The sequence below is a fragment of the Lycorma delicatula genome, chromosome 1 (genome assembly GCF_047948215.1).
Source record: "Lycorma delicatula isolate Av1 chromosome 1, ASM4794821v1, whole genome shotgun sequence".
Taxonomy (NCBI): domain Eukaryota; kingdom Metazoa; phylum Arthropoda; class Insecta; order Hemiptera; family Fulgoridae; genus Lycorma; species Lycorma delicatula.
The window spans coordinates 148436153-148458899 of record NC_134455.1 but is presented as its reverse complement, the minus strand read 5'-3'; the positions used below and the strand labels follow the sequence as shown (position 1 = coordinate 148458899).

Here is a 22747-nt window from a genome sequence, read left to right as displayed (position 1 = left end):
GCCTTATTTTTTTAAAAAGTAGGTAATTCATTCTTTTTTCATTCATTCATTTTTTTTAACTACATCTAAATCAATACTGTTCAGTCCACTGACAGGTTTCGAAAGTCGTTTATACTTTTTCGGCGTGCTGAAAGAGCACGATTGTGATGTTGATTGAATAATCATATCTTTTTTCTCCTCTGAGTTTTTGAACCTGTGTTCTTGATATCCCACAAGCAGCAGCAGTTCTTTCTTCGCATTTTTGAATGCCTATTATGTTTGTCGTCAGTTAATTTACCTACTTTTAGAGCTTCATTTTTCGTAAAATCATATAAATTATTGGTAATTTCACGTGCTGGACTCCTAATTTTATTCTTAACTACAGATTTAAATTCTGCCATAACAAACCGCACTAGTCACACATGAACAAAAATAAAACAATATATTAAAAAAATTTGCGAAAAAAGTAATTATAAAATAATATGACCGCACAAAAACGCTATTCGAATTCCTTCACTGAACACTACATAAACTGAACTTAAGTTTATTTCTTTTAACACACATTGTGACCTAATATAATCGTGACGAAACATCATTCTAACTGCATGTAAAAATTGTTATAAGTCTGAATACCAATCAGAGCATTACCAATTAAGCATTTTCATACATGTAATCAACTCAAGTGAAAAGAATTGAACACACAATATAAATGTATTGTTTGGGGGCCCGTACAGTTTGTAAGTCGAAAAATGAAATTAAAATAATAATTACGCTGAAAAATAATGTTTTGGAAAACAATAATATAATGAGATGTCAGCACATAACATCACAAGCTCGTAGATTCGCTTGTGCAACTATAACTGCCTTTACTAAGATTTGAGCCTTAGAACTCTCGACTTCGAAATCAGCTGATTTGCGATGACGAGTAACCACAACATCAAACTGGTAGCTTAAGTTATGCCGAACATAATACTGCCAACCGCACGTCACTGAATATATCCGTTGATGCGTAATTAAAAGTTTTGGTTATTTTCAGAACAGACCTCGTATATTTCAAGTATTTATTTTAAATTCATGAAAATATATGATTTTTAATATTTCATGTTTGCATTTAAGAAATTAATATGAACTTTCAACTCATCTTTTTTCTCCTACAATTTGTTTTCATATATAATTTATCTATTAATGACGTGATCTACATAATGAATTGTTATTTACAGATCAGAAAAACAATTTATTTATTTAGCAGCTAATCTGTTACTTCTCATTTGCACGAGTCTACCATTTTAATAATTCTACAAATTTATTTAATTATTATAACACTGATAAACACAAATTTTGTTTAACATGTGATATATGAAACCAATCTGTTTTTAATACTGAAAACGAATCTGAAATAAGAATTTTTCCATCACCTTTGTTTTTGAAAAATTCCAAAATTTAAATTTTTAAAACTGTTACTATTTATGTATGCAGTACAAAATAATGTTTTTTTTTTATTTTTATTTTATGTGATTACTTTATACTTTTGTACTCAGTATAGATTTTTAACTCTATTAATGAGTCAATTGCTAACTATGAAACAATAACTTGAAAATAATAACACAAGTGCCAGCAACTCCGTGTCATGAGTGGTAGTGTCTCGGCCTTCCACCCAGAGATTCTGGGTTCAAATCCCGGTCAGGCATGGCATTTTCACAACCTAAAAACATTGTCATTATCTTATCCCCTGAAGCAATACCTAGCGGTCCCGAAGGTTGTCATAACATAAACGTTACATATCATGTCATCATTCCTCACTATTGAAGTATACAAAAACAAGATTGTCTGTAAAACTAAAAACAACACAGCTTGTTGGATTTGTTAGCCTACTGCATTTAGTAGTATAATCAATTCAGTCAATGTGATAACTGTATTAAGTGAATGAACAGTGAAGTTTCATCAAGCCTTATAAGTGTGTAAACAATTCAGACAGTTTTTGTTACATATGTGGTGAGTTCACTTTAAAATCATATAAGAAAAAACATTATACCTTTAATTAAAAGAGCTTATAAATTGTATCTTGATTGTTAAATCGTGGAGCAGGATAAAACACTAGCTCCTCATACAATATGTTGTAACTGCACAGTCAACTTAACAGAAAGACTAAAAGATACATGAAAGACCTTGACATTGGGTGTCCCTATGGTTTGATGTGAACCAAAGATCAGTTAATCGATTGTTATTTCTGTTCAATTTATATGTCCGAAATTTCTAAAAAGTTTAAACACATTAAAAAGAAGCAGACATTATGGAAGAAGACGATCATGAGCTAAATTAAATGACTGTAAGAGTTAAACATATAAAAAAATCAAGAAATTTTCATATCTGAAAATTTAGGTTCAAGAAAGCAAGATTGGAATTTACTTTTAAAAAAACTTAGGCTATCAAAATTGACAGGAAATCTTTTTCAATACTTTGCTGAAGAAAATTAGTTAGTTTACTATACAAATATTGATGATCTTATGTTACAATTAGGGCAAACTCATGAACCTGAAGAGTGCCACTTTTTCATTGATTCCTCCAAGTATATCTTAAAAGCAGTTCTGTTGCACCAAACAGGATTTCTTCCCACCAAAGTTTGGGATGTTAGGTAATGAATATGATGAACGTTTGCAATAAGATATTTCAGTGTTGAAAAACAGTTTCAGAGGTAACTGGAGAGTTAATATGCTACCTGATAAGGACTATATTTTAATTTGAAATGTACCTGAGGCTAACTACAAAAGAAAAGCATCTGCAAAGAAGTTTTAATGTTAGTATATAACATACCATAACATTAGTTATATTAACTTTTATAGTCCTTTAATGTGTCATTTCTATTAAACTGAGGGTAATAGAAAGATTCTATTTACCGATCTGTAATCTATGCACAAAAAAAAACAATGCAGAGAAATGTATACACTTAGATAAAACGTAAAACTTTTATTTGTATATCAGTGAAATTGTTTACATTAATTTTAACTGAGACTACTAAATGAAAAATATTTTCTCTTGGATGTATTTATAAATATTATACTAAATCAAACTTGAATTTTTTCATTTAGATTAAACAAAAACTAATGATTAATCATAATTATTTCCATTTTCTTTTTATTCTAAAGCAATTTTCTTTTTATAATGATACTGCATGATTTTAGTTAAACATTTTTTTGTGAAAAATTTTGAATTTTTCTTAATGGTTTTACCACCACAATTTTTCTTTGTAAATCAGTATTAATAAGTTTTAATTTTAATATTGTTTCAGTAAAAAATTTAATTTTTAATTTAATTTTTCAGTAAAAAAAAATAATAGTTTTTAATTAAAAGAAAAATGTCTGATTGATGATATAAAATACCATGCTTCATTTTTAGTGCAAAATAAAAATAAACAATAAATAAGTGCAGTGTTTTGTTTGTAAATTATAAAAATTAACTGCATAAATTTTGACAGTTTTTTATCATGAATGCAATACAGCAGTATTTAAAAAAAAAACATATTTTTATTGGTATCACATAACATAATTTTTAATTATATTTTGAAAATTCATGAGTTCAAAGAAAAAAAAATTCATAAGAGAGAAAAAAGTATTACTTTTGTTTGTGGGCACTTGGAACACTGTTTCGCAATTTACTCCAAACTAGGTATTTGGATATAGTGTAGTTTAACCTTGGGAAGACAAAATGTAAGGCAAATCATGAAATGAAGTAGAATGTTATATGAAAAAAGAAGGATAAATTTGAACAAAGAGAATTCTTTTGTTATGAGGATTGATAGATGATTGGAAGATGAAGGAAATAGAAAATTAGAGGGACAACTTCTAAAGTGAGTGAAGCAATTCCAACTTTAGGTAGTAGGATAAGTAATTACTGTAAAATTATTGATGAGTTAACAAGAAAAAGAAGAAACATTTTATTCATTATTTTTTCACTGCATAAAAATTCTCTTTCACAGTATCCCTTCTTCCTCACTATTTTCTGTTTCCTACTCAAAGACTTCTTTTCTTATATAATGAGAAAGAGGGAGGCTTTTTCCTCCCATCTCTCTCATTTCTATAATTTACTTGATCAGATATTTAAGGGAGGTTTTCATTATTTGAGAAAGGGAGATCACAGTAAATGAAAACTCCAGTATCATTTAAAATACATACTTTCTACCAGTTCTGTCAAATAGAGCTGAATGCTTAAGTCTGTTTAAAAAAATGATATGCGTAGCCAATATATGGTTTTTCTTTATCATAATAGATAAGATGAGGCAATATCACAAAACGAATAAGATAGTAAAAATTGGAATAGGAATGAAGAACTGGAAAATTATCACATGAAAGACAAGGGTTTTAGTTAGGAAAATTGTAAATTGTTGCATTATACTTTATTGTTGTCAGTGCTATTGATGGACAATTAATGGGTGTGCTGTGCTGAGATTGGCAGCACCACCTGCAACATTATTGCTTTCTAACAATGGCGTGAGCTGTGGATTGTGGCTACATCAGTCAATGTCAATAATTATAATAAAAAAGAAACTCAATCTCATTATATTTATTATTTCTCTACCCACATTAACATGATTAGAAGAATAACATTTATTTATATGTACATATATATATACACATATATACACAATAAACATGTATGTAGTTTGTATACATATTTTCTTACATTTATGTGAATGTGTATTTTTTTATATTACAGGTAAAAATTTGTATAACAATGAAAACGTTGCTATTAAGATGGTAAGTAAATTGGAGAATTCCGTTACTTGAATAATCTAATTTTAGTCTTTAATATCACCTTATCAATATGTTAACAACAACATATGCTAAAAAATTATTTCTCATCTTTACCACAAAAACAACTAGTTGTTGTTGGGCTGGGCATCAGCCTGTAGTTTGTGATAAATTATGATTATATTATAATGAGTAAGTAATATATTTTAAAAAAATTAATATGTCATATTAATATTTACTCATAAATATCCTTACCCTACCAAACACTTTCACGTGAAAAGGACAGTCAGTAATATAGCTTTATAACCACTTCAACAATGCTGCACTAATACTGAGGCAGTTAAACTTTAACAGAAGTAGATCATGAGCCATGATGTCAAACACCGTACGCAAGTCAAAATAAACATCATCAACCTGTTTACAAGATTCAACTTCTGGAGCAGTGAATATTAGCATGTTGTTAAGATTAGTCCATCGTGGAAACCATGCTGAAACAGGTCTTCCCCACCAATGTACAAAGATGTTGATATGATAAATTGTTCTCTCAAACACCTTGGTAACAACATAAATGACTGAAATCGGTTAACAGTTCATCTTCATTGATGCAATGAAGATCACTTTTCTTTGGCACAGATGAAACAAGTGCACACATCCAACTGGACGAAAAAATTTTAGACTCCACACTGAAATTATAAATCCAGGATAAGACTGAAGCAACAAGATTAGAGATGCCTTTAATGATGAAAGGTGGCACTCCATCAATACCAGCTTTCAGAACGGGGACTCAGAGACTTGATGCACAACTCAACCTCCTCAACAATTACAACCAAAACGTCAACAACAATGTAATCAAGCACCCCCAGAATCAGTCTTCCAAATGTCCTGTACCCAAGGTATGTAGACAGTCTGAAAATGCCTATTGAATTCTTTACATTATTTTGAAGCGTCAACAATAGTCTGATTATTAAGTGAGTGAACTCCACCAGAAGCTTTAATGCTGACTTCAGGTAATAAAATAAGTTCTCTGGGTTCTTTATGAGGTCATTCTCAGCCAACCTGGCCCTTCTCAAAATATCAGCTCTGTACAGAATTTTAGTCTTACTACATAATTAAGAAAACTTTTGATTGATTCTGAGTATTCAGAATTTACGGAGTTGTGAATAAAAGTTGATTTGGTTGCAGTAATAATGTCATAAGGACTTGCAGCAGCAGACACAAAAAAATCAAAAGCTTTATTATGAAGGCATACTCTAACATTCTGATATATTATGCTTAATTATTTTTCTTCCCCATCACAATTCTGACCATAATTCACCCCCATGAACTTATTATAACCAACACAAACTTATGTTCAAATTTCAACTAACCATAAAAAAGGAATAACAAAACACCAGAAGGCCAAGTTTCAGAAGATATTACTTTATCAAAGTGCACCTGTGGAATCGCAAGATGAAAAGAACTCTAATCATCTTTTTTTGTCTTCGACTTGGTACAGACATCAATACCCACTGCATCTCTAATTAAATCAACAATAATATCCAGCAGAAGTAGACGGTTCAAACCAAGTAACAAATGTAACCTTAATTTTAGGCCTGACAAGATTGATAATTTACTGGTACTACTACCTACAATAATATTTTTGTTATTTTTAATTGGACCTCTTTTTAACGCTTATTTTAGACCTTACAAGATTGCAATTATTTCCAGGAGAAACTGAATCAAAATTTTCAACCATAACTGGAGGGACAACCTCAACCCCATGGGACAACCCTAGTGTCATTCTTTTTGTTAGTCTTCTTCTCTGCCTGGTGCAACTTTTGTCTGTCTTTGGAATTTTAGTGATCTGGCCATACAAACTATTCAATTACGAAGACAAAAAAATATTAAAAAAATATTAATTTTATCAAGTCTATCAAGTGCTTTGTTTTCAAATTTTAAAGAAATTCATGAGACAAGATCTACCAACAAGCCTACCTTAGTGTTTAAGTGTTTAATCACATCAAATAATTTATTCACAAAAACTTCACAGTGATTCAGAGACACAATCAGTTTTCACCTCCCCGACATTTCTAACACTTTGGACACCAAAAATAGAAGATAAAGAAGAGGATACAGAAGAGCCAGAAGCTGTAAACAGAGTTGCCACCACCAACACATGTGCTGTCATTGATACTAATTCGGCCACCAATAGGTGGTGTGTTTCATTCTTGGGAATCCTACTGCAATTATTGCAAAGATATTTACTTACACCATCCAGCATTTAGATGTCAAACTCATCAGTGCTGTCATGAATATAGTTAAGACGAAATATCCTAGCACAGGGGCTGTTGCAAGATACAAGATGCTTCTGCTTACCAAAGAAGGTCTTGCCGCATTTACCACTAATACAAATAGTTTTGGATCAACCATCATACCAGTCTTCAGAAATAAAACATAGAACCTAAACTAAGTTAAAGGCTATATAAGAGGATAAAAACTCTTCTTATGCTGTCAGTTGGCGTATCTGTTCAAAAAAATAAAAAAGAAGAAAACTCAACCTTTGGCTGAAGGTGAGATGAGGGTTTCACTTCCCTGACCTGCCAGAGGATTGGCAAATAGTTTGACCTCATGATCTATGTGTTGGGAAAAATAGATGGTAAATGACCAACAATGAAAGATGGAATTTCAGAAAAAAATGTGATGAAAAGTCAAACCCACAGAAAAATTGGTCCCTTTAGCCTGGACTGAGCAAAAAGCTGATCAGATAGTCCAACCAGCAAAAATCCCAGTCTATTGCTCAGCCCCAACCAGCTGAGTCAGCAGACTGGAAAATCCCAGCCTTCAACACATCTCAACAAGGAAATAAGACACACTAACAAGCAGATGAAAAAAGGCCTATGAAAACCAAGAGGAAACACCTGAAAAAAGTGAAAGGAAATAGCAGTGCTATGCAAAAATGTAAAGAAATAAGTGAAAGAGTAGAGGTAATATCATGTGCTTCTCGGAAAATCCCTGCAAGTGTATGGGGCCAGAGGTTGGGAAGTAAAGATAATAATAATAATTTTTTCAATATTCAAATAATTCATCAACATATATCACCTCTTGTGTTAACAAAATGTAATATTATAAACTACCAAAACACAATAATTAGATAATTTTAATTTATCATATTAATTTCCAGTAACAAATTTTTGTGGTATACCAAATCTTCAGTTGACATTAAATTCTATATCTGTTACATTAAAACATTTTAGTTACTATTAAGTTACCCACGGGTTAGTCTAGTGGTGAACACGTCTTCCCAAATCAGCTGATTTGGAAGTCGAGAGTTCCAGCGTTCAAGTCCTAGTAAAGCCAGTTATTTTTACACGGATTTGAATACTAGATCGTGGATACCGATGTTCTTTGGTGGTTGGGTTTCAATTAACCACACATCTCAGGAATGGTCGAATTGAGAATGTACAAGACTACACTTCATCTACACTCATACACATCATCCTCTGAAGAATTATCTAATCTCCGGTAGTTACCGGAGGCTAAACAGGAAAGAAAGAAAAAAGTTACTATTAAGTTGCATTAAGTTACTATTATTAAATTTCTGAAATTCCAGTAATGGACAGCAAATTTTACATATATGCTCATAAAATTATTCAAATTTTCAAAATATAAAACATAATTTCAAATAAAATGACAAACAATTAGAAGAATATGTTTTAATGTAGAATTTAATACTAGCTGAAGATGCAGGATGACAAGAAAAATAAATAGTTATTGGAAATTAATTTGGTAAGTTTAACCTATTTTAATTACTATGTTTTGGTTTGTATCACACACACACACAAAACACAACACACAGGTGGATCAAGTTGTTTTGTATATACAATATATATATATATATTATAATATAAAGTTAAGTTCTATTATTAAATAAAATTTCAAGAACTTTGTTGTAAGTAAAACTAGACTTAAGTAGTTATTTTTTTTCATGGAAGTTCGTTTATACATATACTTTAGTGATGAAACTCATATCAATGGAATCCTGAAATCAAGAGTTGATTTCGTAGGTTGTGAAGATGAGGCTGGAAATAATAATTCACAAACAACAATAAATATTTTCTGAAAGATCATATTAATTAACTAGTGCTTAATTTTTTTTTTTTTTATTTAAGTTTCTTGCCTAGTAAATTTTATTTTAAGGTTTTTCAACATTTAAACTGGTGATAGTACTGCTTGGCATCTTGAAACTCAAAGAATAAATTTTCCACGAAAATTAGTTCTTTAAAATTTGTGGCTACATTCTTAGCTGATACACTCAGTAAGTATGCAAAAACTAGAAAGCAAAATGTTTGGTTAAGAACATCTGCAGAGCTAGTTAAAAGGTTGCTCAATAAAAGTGTTAATTTTAAGTCAATTGGTTGGCAGTAAAATACTAATAGATTATCAATAAGTTAGTCTCTAATCCAGTCAGTGATTTAGTTTGATAACTTAGCAGGGAAAATGGCTGCTCTGTTGATACAGTGGTTAACATATATATATATATATATATATATATATAGAGAGAGAGAGAGAGAGAGAGAGCTCAGACTCATCTAGTGATTAACTTGCTGCAAATTAGTTACTTAATAGTTGATTTTTGAAGTCAAAGGTTCTGAGGTTCAAATTCTAATAAAAATTAGTTACTTTTATATGGGTTTGAATACTAGACAGTGGATACTGGTGTACTTTGATGGTTGGTGTTCAATTAACCAAACATCTCAGGAATGGTTAACCTGAGTCTGTACAAAGACTGCATCTCATTTACATGTTATACATATCACCCTCATCTCATTGGGCTGTGGAAGGGGGTTGCTTATTGTTCACTAGTTGAACAGATTGCAACATATACATGAGGAAAAAAAATGTATATATATATATATATATATATATATATATAAATTCACTTGCATTCAAATCAATACAAGTTCCAAAGTTTTGCTGAAGTTGTGTGAAGCTTAAAATTGTGAAGTAAAGCAGTACATTATATAGTTTGATGCATTATTGTAAATGTATGGTTGCTTATCTAAAAAATAAGTTTAATAATAATTTTTTTTGTTATTTTATTTTGTAAAATATAATTTTCCTTGTCACAACAACGTTTTTCAGTGTCTATCTTCAGTTATTTGTCAATTTTTGTGTTAAAATAATTTTGATGTAAACATCAATTAAAAAAGCTTAATGTAAAATGTTTAACTCAAGTAATGAATTCATGGAAACAAAAAGGTCTCCTTATGGCACTGAAGTCATACAATGTGTTATTGTAGGTAAAATATTACAAATAATTGACATAAAAGACAATATGTTTGAAAAAATGATGTACTTTTTGTAAGTATTCTACATATATATATATATATATATATATATATATATACTGTGTATATAATGTGATAATTGAAATGTCTTAATGTGATAATTAATTTCAAAAAATTTACTGGGTTGTTTGTTTTAATAAATATATTCATACTCTAGGATGATCTACATATCATTTCTCATGATATGTAGCAGCTGTAATATTAAATCCCATTTTTTTTTTTTTTTCTTCTCCCCCTAGGCCAGACTCACAATTAAGTATAACTCAGCCCAGAGGGGTGTCCTTAACTCCTCCCTGGGAGATTCCCTGGGTGTCCTTAACTCCCCCAGGGGGTGTCCTTAACGGGCCTCCCCGTCTACCAGCTTTACATTCAGCATGACTTGAGGCATTTACATGAGGTGTTTACACCCGGGCTTCGCATGAGGCATTTACATCCAGGCTTCACATGAGGCGTTTCAATGCTGTTAGTGTCCGTTCAGCCCAGCCACAAACCTCCGGTACATGCTCACTAAATTTGCAAGCACGGTCGATGGTGATTCCCAGGTACTTGATTATGCGCTTGGGCAGGATATAATGTTCGCTCACCCACTAAGCGATAGGCCCAACTCTCCTTCTGCCTACTAAGACATTTACTCACTCTTCATGGGCACCAGCTCCAGCTATTAAATCCCCTTGCCAAAATGAAACTGAACTCTTCAATTAATTCATCTGATTATTTAATGTTTATAATTTTTTTTTATTATTAAATATAAACAAGTTCTGTACTTCAAAAATGTTTTATTTTTGAAAGTGAGTTTTCAATTTTTTTAAATACTTTTGAATAAGTTTATCTTCCCTTAACTATTACAAAATTTTATGTTGCTATTTTTATTATTATTTGAAGCATATATATAATACTGATTTGTGCTAGCATATTTGTTTCCATTTTTAATATATTACATAATCAAGTGAATGCAAAATTAGAATTTAAAATAACTATATCATTTATAGCCAAAGATACTGAAAGACATTTAATGCATTTTCCTTTTGCAATATTGAGTTTACACTGTTTACATTTATTGGTCAATGGCCTTAATTATCAACACCCTCTAAACATAAAAAGAAATGAATGAAATAAAGTATTTATATGTCAGCCAAAAAATTTTAATGTAATTTAATTGGCTTGATTAGAAAGTACAATACTTTATGGTATTTAAAAAGATTTTTACAGCTCAGAAATTTTTTTATCAGATCACATAGCTACTGCCAACTACTTATTTGTTTATAAAATCTTAATTACTGTTAAATAAATAATTAAACTGCGAGTTGTAATTTAAATGCAAGAAGTTAAAAAGATAAACAACTTTAAAAAAGTATCTCATTATGTCTGTCTGAAATGTTTAACAGTTGTAATGAACCTCTTATAGGAGAGAACTCCCACTGTAAGTCCATTGAAAAAATAGAGTAAATTGTAGAAATCATTAATTTGAGGCACAACTGAATTCTGAAGAAGAAAAATTTATTGTTTTTGGTAAATAAATAACTAAAATAAGTTATTTATTCCAAAATAATTTTGGAATAAAATTCGCAATATATATGAGTGATATATAAAAGTCTTCAAATTTTTAATTAGATAAATTTATTATTTGTAAACAAAAATTAAGTTCTAAAATAATATATATATATATTATTTTACTGAAATTAATCTTTTTAAGATTAATTTTTATTTAATAGGATTTAAATACTGTTTTTCACTTCAAGTTGATGTCAGTGTAGATCCATGTCTAATACTGATATTAGTACTAGTTAGCATTTAAAACAAATCATTTTATACTATTTTTGGTGCATATCTATCATTTTTGAACCATAATCAGGTATATTTTTTAAGTAAATCCTGAACAAGTAATTCATCTAATAATTAATTCATGTTAAACTTTATCTTATATACACTTTTTGTATAAGTTTTTGTAGATTTGAGAATCAATTAGAAGTTTCAGAGGTGAAATAAATTTAATGTAACATTTGTTTCATTTAAAATTCATAAATATTAATTTATTTTTAAATTGTATAATATTAACTTATACTCAAAACTTTCTAATCATTTTTACAGGAACCTATAAAATCTAAAAGTCATCAGTTACATCTTGAATACAGATTTTATAGAATGCTTGGTAGTGCAGGTAATTATTTTGTATAATATTTTTATATCAATATGAAATCCCTCTTCTAAAGACAGCATACAAAAAAATGTTAAGAATATTATTGACTAGGTTAAATTGACTTAAAAATAAATTTATTCTAACAGACAACAATATTAGGGAATAGATATAACATTACAAAAGTAATGTTTATTTTACTGAAGCTTTTGTCGCCTTTTATTTAAAATTTCTATTTTCACTTTTTTACTGGTTTTCAGAATGTATTACTTTCTAAAACAGCTTATAATTGTGTACAACAGTTATGAATTTTTCTGTTAGTCTATAAGGTTATTCTCACAGTTCTGAATAATGTCTTAGTTCTCATTTTTATCTAAACTAAGTGTAAATTTGTACTAATTTTAAAATTGGCCTTCATTATTTGTAGAACAAATTAAAATCTAAATTGGTATTATTTAAGAAAAATCAGCAATAACATTATTTTGGTAATATGCAATGACATTAATCAGCAACTATGACGTTTTTTTTTATATTAATCTTCAAGATTAATTAATTTTATATTAATATCTTCAAGATATTCAGTCTAATTACTGCAGGCACATAATATATAATAATTAAAAATTATGAGCAATATTGTCTTATTAGTCAATACACCCCTTACTGTCTGATTTTTCTGCACCACCTGTCGTAATATCTTGGAGAGTAGCATCCTGGAAGTTGAAGAATGGAGCAATATAAAATACATATGGCTGAAACCATATTACGTAAAACTGTGTCCATAAACTAATGAAGTTAAGTAAAGTAGATGCAGGTCTGTTGCATGTAACCCACCGGGTTGGTCTAGTGGTGAACGCGACTTCCCAAATCAGCTCATTTGGAAGTAGAGAGTTCCAGCGTTCAAGTCCTAGTAAAGCGAGTTATTTTTACACGGATTTGAATACTAGATCGTGGATACCGGTGTTCTTTGTTGGTTGGGTTTCAATTAACCACACATCTCAGGAATGGCCGAACTGAGAATGTACAAGACTACACTTCATTTACGCTCATACATATCATCCTCTGAAATATTATCTGAACGGTAGTTACCAGAGGCTAAACAGGAAAAAGAAAGAAAGGTCTGTTGCATGTGCCAGCCTCTGTGGTGAGTGGTAGCGTCTCGGGCTTTCATACAGAGGTCCCAGGTTCGAATCCCAGTCAGGCATGGCATTTTGACACACTACTTGTCATTCATCTGATCCTCTGAAGCAATACCTAATGGTGGTCTCAAAGGCTAAAAAAAAAAGATTTGTTGTATGCTGCATGAAGTACTTTAAGTAGTTAATGACCATATCAGTCTATATCAATTGAAAAAAATTGCACATTATTAGTATTTAGTTTTGATTTATGCTTTGACTTTAACCTTAAGAAATATAAAATATTTTGAAAGTTATACAATGATAGAAATCATTATGATTCTGAAGGCCAAGTACCCAACAGACGAAGCCAACCAAACAAGATTCCAGTTTTAATGGAGTTAATCCTGTAATATGGCTTGTAGCCTATTGGTATTGCTGCATTTATTTACTAAAGCTGTAAATTTATTCAGAATCATCAGCAAAAAAGAAATTTTGTGTGTTTATCAGTAACAGCTTGATGTCATTAAGGTAAGGTTTTACAACATTCTGTAAGGTAGCTCAGACTTCAAATTGAAAGACAGTCTCTTAATTACAGGGACATTTTGACTGGGTAAAAGAAAACTGATAGAATAAAAATTAAGGGAATGTCATTGTGGCTGATCAGAGATGTCACACTAGAGAAATTTCATTCTTGTCTAAATAATTCAAAAATATTAATAGGATTTTTTTAATTAGAATACATTTAGTTTTAAAATAATTACATTGTTGATAGTAATCTATCTGTTATGTGTGGAAAAATAAACTTCAGGATCTATACAGAAGTTGTTCATATTTTTAGTAGAAAAAACTTCTGCATATAATACTAATTATATGCAGTATATAATACTTATTGTACTACTCTGAACTTCAATTAAGTGGCTGTCCTGGTAGCTACCATAATGTGGCGGCATGACACCACATATTTAGTAAAAGTGACAACCCTCATGACAACTAATAGATTTTTTATGGTGTTCATCAAGAGAAGAAATGAAGAATGTGGAATAAGAAGAATAGAGGAATGAGATAAAGTATATCCCATTTGAATCAGCACATAAATGCTGCTCCTGATCAGGGTAATTTAGTATTATTCCCAGAAAAAACATGTTAATTTTATCTATATTTTACTGTGTAATAATACACAATTATATATGTATTTATAACACATTTACACACTCATATAAATATTTTATCGATATAGCGACATTTTTCTTGTTAGTATAGCATGCTGGTTTCTAAAGTTATTGGTCTTGGATTTGAATTCAGACAAGGATGTGGCATGTTTTCACCTATCTTTTCCTTATAGAATGCCAATTATTTTTCAGGATGAGTGGTGTGTGTATTCACCTGGTAAATCATATAATCAACTTTTTATTCTTGTGGTTATGTTATAACCAAATTATGTTATTATAATAAAAAATAAAACTATGTGACACATTTTTCTAATTAATCAATATGCAGAATAATGGGAAAAAGTCAATACAGAAATCGATTGATTTCTGTATAGATCATTCATGATGATTGAAAGTCAAATAATATTTGTTAGAGAGTGGAAATTACAGAGGAATGGCAAAATAACAAGTAAATGTGCTTAGTAATAATGATACATGAAAGAGAGGAGTTAGGGAAAAGGTGTTAAGAGGAAAGTAATATTTTGAACAACTCTTTTGATTTTTTTATTTCTTCAGTAGGTTAACAACCTGTGAAACTTTCCTACTTACTAATAAAGACATATTTATTTCAGAAGGCATTCCAAAAGTATATTATTTTGGTACGTGTGGAGGAAAATTTAATGCAATGGTATTGGAACTACTTGGCCCATCATTAGAAGACCTTTTTAACTTGTGTGGCCGAACATTCTCTTTGAAAACAACTCTTATGATCGCTCTTCAGCTAGTCAGTGTTCTTCAAAATCAACTACAGTAATTCTCTCTTGTAATTATATACAATAATTGTTATTTCTAAGAAATGAAATAGATTTTTACTTTAATCTTTTTATTAATATCATACTTTTTTTAGGAATTTGCATTTTTAGTGAATTAATTTTAATTTAAAGCAACTCTTTTGGTTGTGAATTACAGTTTTATGTCTCTATAATGTTTACATATTTTTATGTAGTCAGCTTATTACAACCCACATGTTATAATAACATGTGGATTGTTTTAACATTTGGTTTAATTTAGAGTTAACCATTTATATTTTTAACAGCATATATGAACATATAATTTCACTTCTGTTAAATGCATTCAAAGGTGTTACAGTTGTGATTTTAATGAAAGCTGAACATTAACACTGAGTGATTATAATAGTAGAGATTATAATAATAGCATAAGCATGATCCATGGCTTGTATTCAAAATCAGAATCCCCATGAAAAATTCCCTTAGAATCAGCAAAAATTGACATAGTTTATCAACTTGTCCATTTCTACAAGGGACTAAGCTGAGCTCAGTTGATGTAGACAAATCAATCTTTTAACAGAGAATAAATTCTTACTGAAAACCTTAGTCATATTGATTTGATAGCTCTTCATTAGAAGGTGGTCATCATAATATGATGACCACCTTCATCATAATATGATGATATATGTTTTTTGAATCTCTGTCTTTGTGTAGATTAGACTCCATTAGGCATAATATGATTCAGAATAAAAAATTATACCATAAAAGACTGGAAGTTATGAAAAAAGAACTGGAATTGGAGTAAAAAAATAACATTTGGAACTAGGAACTGACTATAAAAGGGAGTGGAAATTACAGAGGAATGGCATATAATAAATAAATGTGCTTATTAAAGATACATGAAGGAGAGGAGTTGGGGAGAAGGTGTTAGAGGAAAGTAGCATTTTCAGATTCTCTAAATTGTAGAGGGAATAAGAATTAACTGAGGAATATTTATTATATTCAATAATAATCCTAATAATTAGGTGAGGAAGATAACCTCATCATCATGATAAATTTAGTTTTGGCTATGAAAAGTGTTTGTATAGGTGTAGGGTCCTGTGGTACTGAAGTGAAAGCTAAGAATACATTCTAGGAAGATTTGACTAGGGTAACAGCTAAATGGAAACAGATTAGAAGGCTCAGATCAAAGGTGATCTGAATATAAAAATTGGTAATAATGTACAAGTGGGTCATGGTTGCTTAGTAGTAAAAGACGTTAAAGAATCAGTGCTAAACAATAATGAAAGGATTATTGATTTCTGTATGGATTATTGTAGGTCCATTATTGTATTGTAACTGGATTACTGTATTGCAAGGATTATTAATTCATTATGATTGGAAGTTAGTCTTAGAAACCCTCGGCCTTAGAAATAAATATACAACAAATAATATTTGTTAGAAAGCAAGACAAGAGGTATAAAAATTAATTAAATTTTGGCTGCTATACTAATTGTATAAGAGTGTGTAAAGAAGAGATTTTATTAGTGGGGAAAGCTGTGGAAAGTAGAAAAACAAGAGGAGCATCAGGAAAGAAATGGGAAAACAACTGAGAAACAAGAAAGTGCCTACAAAAAAAGTGAAGTAGGAAAAAAGTAATTTTAATAGCTTGATATAGGTGGTTTAAATATCTCTTTAGTTGTACAATCTTTCTAATGATGTGGAGTGAAAGTTAAAATTGTTATAAGAATAATTATTAAGAAAAAAAATGTAGAAAAGGGAGAGAGTAAGAAAGTTTTAAGAGCTTAGCAGTGAAGAGGATAAATAAATAAAAAATGGAAAAAGAAAGTTTAGAGGGCATATATTTGGAAAAAAATACCAGTGAGCATATATATATATATATATATATATATACAGTTGGAATGCAGCAAAGAGAGGAATAAAAAAATATAAGATTAAGCCAGGACAATACAAGAACAATATCAAGAAATTTTAAACTGCTAGAAAATATAAAAAGCAAAGCAAGTGGTTAATAAAAAAAGAATTGAATGAAATTGAATGAAATAATAAAAATGGAACAAGCACTGAGGAAAAGTTAAGGTTATTGATTGAAGGATGGATTTGAAGAACTGTAAGTGTGAGGTAGTGGTTGAAATAAATCACAAGGAAGTTAAAGTTCAATTTCCACCTGTAAATTAAAAAGTGAAAAGGCTATAGGAATAAGTGAAGTTTAAAATTCCTTTATTTCTTCTTATCTAAAAAAACAACATATTGCAAATTTAGGTATATAAATCACAGTATACTAAGAGAGTGCTGAATAATAATTAAAAGTAGCTTGATAATGCTACAATTACACTTTGAGTTGATATTAAAAATCTTTTTGAACCCCTCTATCTGATATATAAGAATTTAAAAATTATGGTTTCTTTATTACTGAGTGGTTCTTAATTTTTCTAAAATAATTCATTTAATTTTTAGTTTTCAAACATTTTTTTACATTCAACCTTTTAAGTTACCATAAAGTTGATAGATTGATGACCTGCATGTGACCTACTACTGTTGTAGGCTTACCATATTTTTTTAGGTCCAACCCAGGTCATATTTTAGAAATTACTTTAAAGTCTTTAACAGTTTACTGAAACATTAAACTTTATTTATTCAGTTGTATTTTTCACTAGATATGACTTTTTAGAAATGGTTCTTTTGTTTTAATTACATCATAAAATTCACAACAAGAAAGTTCTGAATTAATTTTAACATTTAGCAGATGTTTAATAGTAGATAGCGAAAGTCTACCCCTTTGTGCAGACCAAATGTTTCCTGTAATTGAAAAAAACTCTCTCAACTGGAGCAGATGTCCCAGGTAAAGACATCGCAAACTCAAACCAATTTAACAATATTGCAACATGAAATATCAGTCTTTTGAAACACCTTAAAAATTGCTTTCCACTTCTCTTCAATAGTATCTGGTACACATTTTTAGAACTTGAACCACAACCTACTATTTGGTTTTGAATTACCTGGTTCAACTGTGTACATTCATAAAACAGGTAAATATTTATGAAGTCTTTTATAATTTCATTAACAACTTGTGCACTCTCTTCTGAATCAGACCAAGCAATTTCAGTTCATAAATTTATTCACTGAAACTTACCAACTTGATCAAAAACTGGTTCTCCACGACACTAAGTATTGGATACTAGAATTATAAAAAATTGCCTTCGTTTGAGAAGAATTTCTATTCCTGAACATCATTATTTTCTTTTCGAGTGCATAGCAATTCTTTGGCAGAAGATGGTATACATTTGTGGCTTTTTCTTTCCTGAAGTTGACAAATTAATTCAGAATGAAATAATTAATTAATTCAGTGTGAAATGCTTCCTTCACTGTGATAGAATTGCCTTCCAATTTCAGAACTACATTATTAAATAACTGTTGAGTACCATATAAAAATTTCAAAACCAGTTCAATTTCTAGATTTAAAAAAAAATCAAATAATAATTTTCAGCATTTGTCACAAGATAATAAATATGATTTTAGGCCATCAAAAATGGGAAGAATTCTTTCAATTGCAGGTAACAAACTAAGGAACCTTGTGCTGCTATGAGATAATACTATTTTGTAATCTATTTCACAAATTCACACTTTCGTTACTCTTAATGTATATATGTGAAAATATATATAATTTTTTATAACAACTTCTATATCCAGGGGTGGAGAATCACATGCTGTTTGTACTGAATTGTGTACAATGTGAGCTGAAGAACTAATTCCTAAAATAGGTCTATTCAAATCACTGAACTTTTCTGAACACATTTTCATTCCCCTTTCTCTTCACACCACCAAAACTACTGTTAGTGTTATCAATAGTATAACAAACCAACGTTTCTTTAAGTTTGTATTTTTTCACACACTGCAAAAGATACTGAATCAAAATTTTATCAGTTTCATCTGACACTTCATCGAAATCTAAAAGTTTAACTTGAGTTCCCTCCTCCAGACTGAAATATCTTAGAACAATAGAAACAAGTTTTACTTCACTTCTGTTTGAGCTATCATCGTTACTGTTACATAATTTATGTTTTCCAAAGAACGCAACACATTATTAAATAAAAATGGTGAAATAACGTTAACAATAACTGCCTCAGTTTTGGTTCTAGCAGATGAAAATTTTGGGTCATAACTTTTTAACCAATTTAGATGTGCAGTCTGATATTTTGAAACTGAGTTCGTGTCTAGCAGTGCGGTATGAAAATGTAGCTTCTTTAGCAGCACACTGCAGATCACAGTTATTGGTATTCCTATCTTTGGTTTTAAAAAAATTTCTTGTTTGCTGAAGCAGTAGCATTAATAATTCTAAGGTTAGCTGTTTTCACGTGGTCTTCAATATCACCCTTTCCTTTATGTGCAATAGAAAATTCTGCAGTACACAGTATGCAATAAACACGTTCATTGTTAGTCATCACACAATTTCAAAAATATGTATCCAGTTGCATGTTAACATTAAACATAATTTTCTTTTGCCCATTGCTACACGATGAGACAAAAAACGATTAAATATAAAATGATCAAAAACCTGTAGACGAGTTACCTCACACACGAAAACAACATAAACACATTGCCACTGTTGTGTTGCCAAATGACTAAGTAAAAAATTGTGGCGAGACCGTTAGCCACGCCTCCGTCAAAATCGACGTCAGCGATTGCTCCAAGGTCAGCCGTAAGAGAATGTTTAAAAACGCAATGTCAAACATATAGGTTTAAAATTTAAAATAATCCTCCTGTAATAAAATTCTCAAACTCCGGACAGCAATAAAAAACCAGGACGGTCCGGGCTAATACCGGACGTATGTTTAGCCTAACTATGGTATAGTTTTGAAAACTGATAAAATTGTATTTGAGGACAGATTTCTGTGAGTTAAGCAAAGAAATTAAGTGTTTAATTCATAATTTATAAATATTTAAGAAATTATATTTTATATCACATTTTTTAATTTAAAGCTGGTTTATCCATTTTATTTGCAAAGCAATTTTTTTTCTAAATATTACAAATTTTTAAAATCATTGATTTTTGTTAAATCTTATTATTGTATGCAACATTTAAAAAAAATGCCACTCACTTATTCATTATTTCATAAAAAAAAATTAGTAACTACGATTTTTTTTGTTTTTTGTTTATTTTTTAAAATTATTTAGAAAAAACTATTGCTTTTTTAACCATAATTGAGTTATTTTCAAAAAAACTATTTTAAGAAATGATTTATTTCTATTATTTTTTTGCCTGTGACAGTGAGTATTATATTTTAAAATGTCAACTTTAAATTTAATTAATTTTTAGTAACTTAAAAACATTTTCAGTTCTCTTTACAACCTCATCTTTATGACTTTTGCTGCTGTTTTGTTTTGCTGCTGTGTCATCTGATTTTTCTAATTAAGCAGATATGCTTAAAATTTGGTAAAAAATTGAGTTAGATTTGAATAGTGCGTGCGTGCGCGCGCGCGCACGCACACATACATATTGTATTTCAGAGAGTTCAAATGTGACATGTTGTGGTTCAATTTTGTGTAGAACATTGAGGTTGTTATGCTTGTGGGTTTGAAATTATAGGCAATTATTGACTCTATGTAGCTATGAAGGGCTTTGAAGTTTTCATATACCTTTCTTTGTTACTGCATTCTGTTTGACCAATGTAGAATGTTGTGCAGTCAGAAAAGTTCAGTTTATATATTCTAGGAGAAAAGTGTTTGTTTAGTGAATCTGTACTTTGAATATAATAATTGGTTTTATTCACTTGTCACAAAGGCAATATTGTGTACCATTTCTTTTAGTTCATGAACTATTCTTTGAGTATTTTTTTTTTTGTATGCAAATTGATGTTGTTTTTTTATTTGTTCATCTTTGTTTTAATTTTTATCTATTTTGTGCAGATTGATAAATTTACTGATATATCTGTGTGTGCTAGGTGATTTGTAGTGGTGAGTTTCTACATGGTCTTCAGATGACATTTGTGTTTTGAATAATTTGTGGATTACATTTTTAAAAGTATTGTTGATTTTCTACAAATTCTAGAAGTATGTTTTTGTTGGTTATTTTCTGAGATGGTGAAGTTGAGAAATTTATCTATTTATTGTGTTCATACTCAACTGTTAAGTTTAATTTATGTATTTCAATAGTAGTTCATATTGTTTTGTGTTACCTTGGTACAATAAAATGTGTCATTAGTATACGTCAGTATATTGTTTTCTTTCTAATACACTTATTGATTATTTGTAAATTTATAATATTTGTTAAAAATACTACAAACATTAGTATTTATAATATTAATTTTACAATATTACATACTAATAATAATAATAATAATAATAATCTGTACAATATTACATACATACTCAATAGTGATTATATGTATATTGAAGGATTTCAGCTAGAATGTTTGAAATATGGGATCACAAAGAAAGATCATGTTTAACATTGTTTAGGAATATAAAGTAATTTTATTCTTAAATAATGTTTATAATTTTTTTTTTTGTTAAGTATGTTTATGACTTTTGAGATGTGCTCTTTTAGTATTCTGTTATAATTGCTTGTTTTTAAGAATGGAGTTTTGTGTTGCTGGGATGTTAGTATGTATATTATGTTAAATAGTGCTAATATATTGAGTAATAGAGTTCATTGATGTTTTTTTTATATTTTGTTTATGAGTTGTTTGTTGTTTCTAACGTTGATAAATGTACTTTTTTTTATCTTTTATGTTTTCTCATGACCTTGATCACATATTTGGCAAAATGGAAGGAGTTGCATTTTGATAATTTATGATGGACAATAGGTGTGTTGGGTTTATGTATTTTTGGGAAGGTATGAAGGGTGGGGGGGTTCCTGGTGGATTTCTTTTAAAAAACATTTTTGTGAGTTAGGTATAGTTGTTTATATTTGTTAAAGATGGTTTTTTAATATATATAAACATACTTTTGAATGAAATACATGCAAAATTCAATGTATTTTTCTAAACGCAATAAATACAAAATAACTAGATACCATTCAAATCCAATATACCTCTTGTCACATTTTAAATATATGTCAGCCTAATTAAAACAAGAAACCACCAGCATTAACATCAGCTGACACCAAGGTGTTAACAGCAAAAGTCACTTAAGATGGTTGCAAAATTGACTGCCTTTTAAATAAGTTATAAAAAAAATTTATTGTAAAATTGATTTGATTTGTTTTCTCAAAGTTTATAATTTTAAATATTGAAATGAACCCAAAAACCAAAATTGCATGGAATTTTGTAAACTTGAAATAATATTTATAATAATCTTTATTAAAATTAATATTTTTTGAGATATTTGCAAAAAGAATTGTTATAATCCTTTTACTCTTTCCAAACATTATAGACTGACTTCTTTGGTAGGACTGCCAGAATCTTACTTAGTATGTAAAATTAAATAAGGCAAACAAAAAAATTTACAGACCAATATTATTTCTATACACTCTTACATTGTCTGTTTCTATCATGGTAATATAAATTATT

The 22747-nt window shown here is 29.5% G+C and overlaps 1 protein-coding gene across 1 annotated transcript in view; it reads left to right on the top strand.

Annotated features, from left to right (window-relative positions):
- LOC142317683 (casein kinase I-like) overlaps positions 1–22747 on the top strand; it is a 68552-nt gene that overhangs the window by 6680 nt on the left and 39125 nt on the right. The window contains exons 2-4 of the mRNA XM_075354235.1: positions 4690–4730; positions 12140–12209; positions 15081–15232. Coding sequence (XP_075210350.1) covers positions 4690–4730; positions 12140–12209; positions 15081–15232 — 263 coding nt within the window. The remainder of the gene's footprint in view (positions 1–4689; positions 4731–12139; positions 12210–15080; positions 15233–22747) is intronic.